The sequence below is a fragment of the Amphiura filiformis genome, chromosome 6 (genome assembly GCF_039555335.1).
Source record: "Amphiura filiformis chromosome 6, Afil_fr2py, whole genome shotgun sequence".
Classification (NCBI taxonomy): Eukaryota; Metazoa; Echinodermata; class Ophiuroidea; order Amphilepidida; family Amphiuridae; genus Amphiura; species Amphiura filiformis.
This window is the reverse complement of record NC_092633.1, coordinates 12427425-12430670: the sequence shown is the minus strand read 5'-3', so window position 1 is coordinate 12430670 and position 3246 is coordinate 12427425. Positions and strand designations below refer to the sequence as shown.

At 38.0% G+C, this 3246-nt stretch overlaps 1 protein-coding gene across 1 annotated transcript; it reads right to left on the bottom strand.

The window, feature by feature from the left end:
- On the bottom strand, positions 1-1162 carry LOC140154985 (G-protein coupled receptor 161-like). The gene has a single exon (XM_072177651.1). It carries the CDS (start codon positions 1114-1116, stop codon positions 31-33), a length of 1086 nt encoding a protein of 361 aa, XP_072033752.1. The 5' UTR covers positions 1117-1162; the 3' UTR covers positions 1-30.
- Between the last annotated feature and the right edge of the window lie 2084 nt (positions 1163-3246).

Sequence of the window (3246 nt, the reverse complement as noted above, 5' to 3'; positions counted from 1 at the left end):
CGGACTATTTTGGGTTTTTTTTACTGCACTTCACGGATCTCCAGCAGGTCGAGTCTTGATTAATCCATGGTCTCTGTTCTTTATAACAGTCCCAAACAGTAACTGTTTAAATGCAGTTCTGTATTGCCTGTTTAAAACTCCGTACAAGATTGGGTTGAGCATTGAGTTAGTCATTGATAACCATGTTGTGGCTGTATAAAATGCATCAGTAAAACCATTATAACCAAACGCAATAGCATACATTGTTACTAGATGAGGCATCCAGCAAATCAAGAAAACAGCAATTACAATGAAAAGGATGAAAGCGCTCTTTGCATCTTTCCTAAATTGAACTATAGAAGGATCAGATAAAATAGAGGTGCGTTTACGTTTGGTATTTTTCGTTGAAATTTCAGTCTGGTGAGCAACTGATGTCTTTAAAGCAGTTATTTGTCGAGAATGCCTCCTGGCTACCATGAGAATTCTTATATAGCAATATAACATGACTGTCATGGGTCCAAGGGAGTAAAATATGGTTAATGATAAGGTGTACGAAATATCTTGTCCCCAGTTTGCTGTGCAGAGATATTCATTCTGAATGTAAATATATTCTGACCAACCGAGTAATGGGCATATGGCGATTACAACTGCTTGAATCCAAATCCAAGCTAAGAAAAATACTATCTTGGTTTTTGACATGAGTTCGTGATACTTCAGTGGATAAACTATAGCGCAATATCTATCGTGTGCAATAGATCCTAGAGTACCTATGCTCACTGCACAGAGTATAATCGTTATAGCAGCAGTGAATGAACACAAAGCGTCAGAAAACGGCCAATTGTTGGTTATGGTAGATACAAGTAAGAAAGGCATTCCGATACAACCATTGGTGAAATCAGCTATGGCGATATTTGCTATAAAGATAGCTGTTTTATTTTGCAATGCTGGATTCTTGTAAATAGCAAGGAGAACCAGAGAATTGCCGATGATACTTAGAAGCATAATTACACCGATGGAAACTGCTTGGGTGATGACAGTGGCGGCATTGCGAGAGTCCTCGACAGATGTTTTGCTGTCGTTCCATTGTATCGAACAAGCTGTAATATTAGCAGCAGCAGTGCAATCAGGTAATGCCATCGTAAAATGTTGGAGAATTAAATGCTCCACATTTGTCTGAAGAATGTGTCCTTTCCACCTTTTTTTAAAACGCTGCTAATTGTAATTGTAACAAGATTGGCATAAATGACATGGTAGCCTGGCAAATATAGAAGGATAACACAAGATAGCAGCATCTATTTGGGTAATGTCAGGTAACAGTGATAATAGAATTATTCTTTACTATTATCTTCAGATAAACTGGCAGTCCCATGGTCGCTTAGCTAACTTTGGCGAGCTTAATTGATGTTAAACACAGCATATTGAAAATGGCACATGGACCTTCGCGTGACTCACGAATTACCAAACCGAATAAATAAACCAGGTTCGTTGAACCAATAGATCCTGGTTGGTGGATAATGTTGTATAATGCCGTTAATGTATAACTAGCACCGCAACAAGATCAATAAACTCACACTCCACACAGTAATAGGGTAGGCGAAATGGATTAATGGAAATTTTAATTAATGGCCATTGTGTATGCTTTTAGCACTAGTTGAACAACTGAAGTTACAAAATAAATTATTCGTGTTGCATTTAAAACAAGCAGACGTTGACGTTTAAGTGCATTGAGTTAATGAATATCTAAGAGGTGCTTAAATCCCATGTCTTTAATCAAATTCAATTCGTGTTTTACATAAAGCTGAATTTATACTCGATCGCTGAGCGATTGCGACGCACCGCTTTTGAAAAGCGCCGAATTTTGCAATGCATCGCTCGTCGCTTTTGCATGATTTGTACTAATCACTGCGACGGTGATTGCAGACAACAATTAAAATATACAAAAATCCACAAAATACGTTTTAGGACATGCTGTCTATAATTAATACTTTGAATGAATTCGTCTCCGAAAGTTAATAGGGAATGGTAATATTCTTTCGTTCAACCGGCGTGTCGTCGCTTCGCGTGTCGCGCCGAGTGTTGGATTCTTTGGAAGCTTTGTTTAAAACAGGAAGAGCTTTGTGGAAAGTCCTTTGCGATCATGTCCGGACACACCCAGTGCTAATTTGAGATGTTGGTGTTCCTCTTGTTTCAAGGTCTCATTAGAAGAGATGGTATCCGCTCTATGAAAGAGTGTTAATAAACTCCCAGTTTGTGTACTAAGGGGTGGTGCGAGTCGACGTTTGTTCTTTCGGTACACTGACGTTTAGGAAGGCAAGTTTCCTTCTTTGATAGGTTCTTATAAGCTCATTCACTTGATTGATATGTTCAAGATCAGCTGATCTCTCTTTAGCTTCACCTCTTGCGAAGTTGGCAAAAATGTAAGTGATATAAGCTATTGTACTTGACTATGATAAGTGACTGTCATTTATTTATTTAAATCTGGCTCCCATGGGAAGGGACCACTCCCTATTTGGAGGCGAGTAGTATTATGTAGGGCTGGTGACCCCTTTTTCAGTATCGCTGTCACCTAAACACCATGTCTTTTTCGCACATATGCTCTGTCACCCAAAGACCAAATTATTTTTCCATTCGATCTCACCTAAATGGCCTCATTTGTTTATTTGGTCAAAATACGCAGTGTACAGTCGACGACATCAAAAGCCCGCGTAAATACGAATACATCACAGGAACATAATCGTTGATAATATCTTTATGCGTTTAAATATCAATATAACGATGTTACAACAGTAATTTTAGTAGATCCATTTTCTATCTATTGATCACACGGAATCCTTCGTGAGGCTGTTTTCAATATTCTTATGTGACACTCGCGTGAAAATTCAATGGTGGTTAGAAAGGTGATGTCGACCCTGAAGGTCAAAAATTGGACTAGCAAGAGCAACCGCTGGTGGCGCATCGTATTGTTAATCGTCAACAGACTGTCGCCAGAATATATCTTTTTTATGACCGATAAACATTTGTATAATTTCGAGTTCAAGTTTCGAGTTATGCGTTCATTATTGATAACATATTTTTTTATTTATCGAAAATCGACTATGGCATAGTCTGCACGTTTCTAAAAAAATGATATTATATGTAAGAATTAACTAAGTATTTTAAGAGAGCTGCCCGTGGTAGCAGCATTCACTGATCTGCGGTATCCTCTATAAAGATGTCGTATATAAAAATAAAGTTAAACACAATTTTTACAGCGTACTATATCCTGTG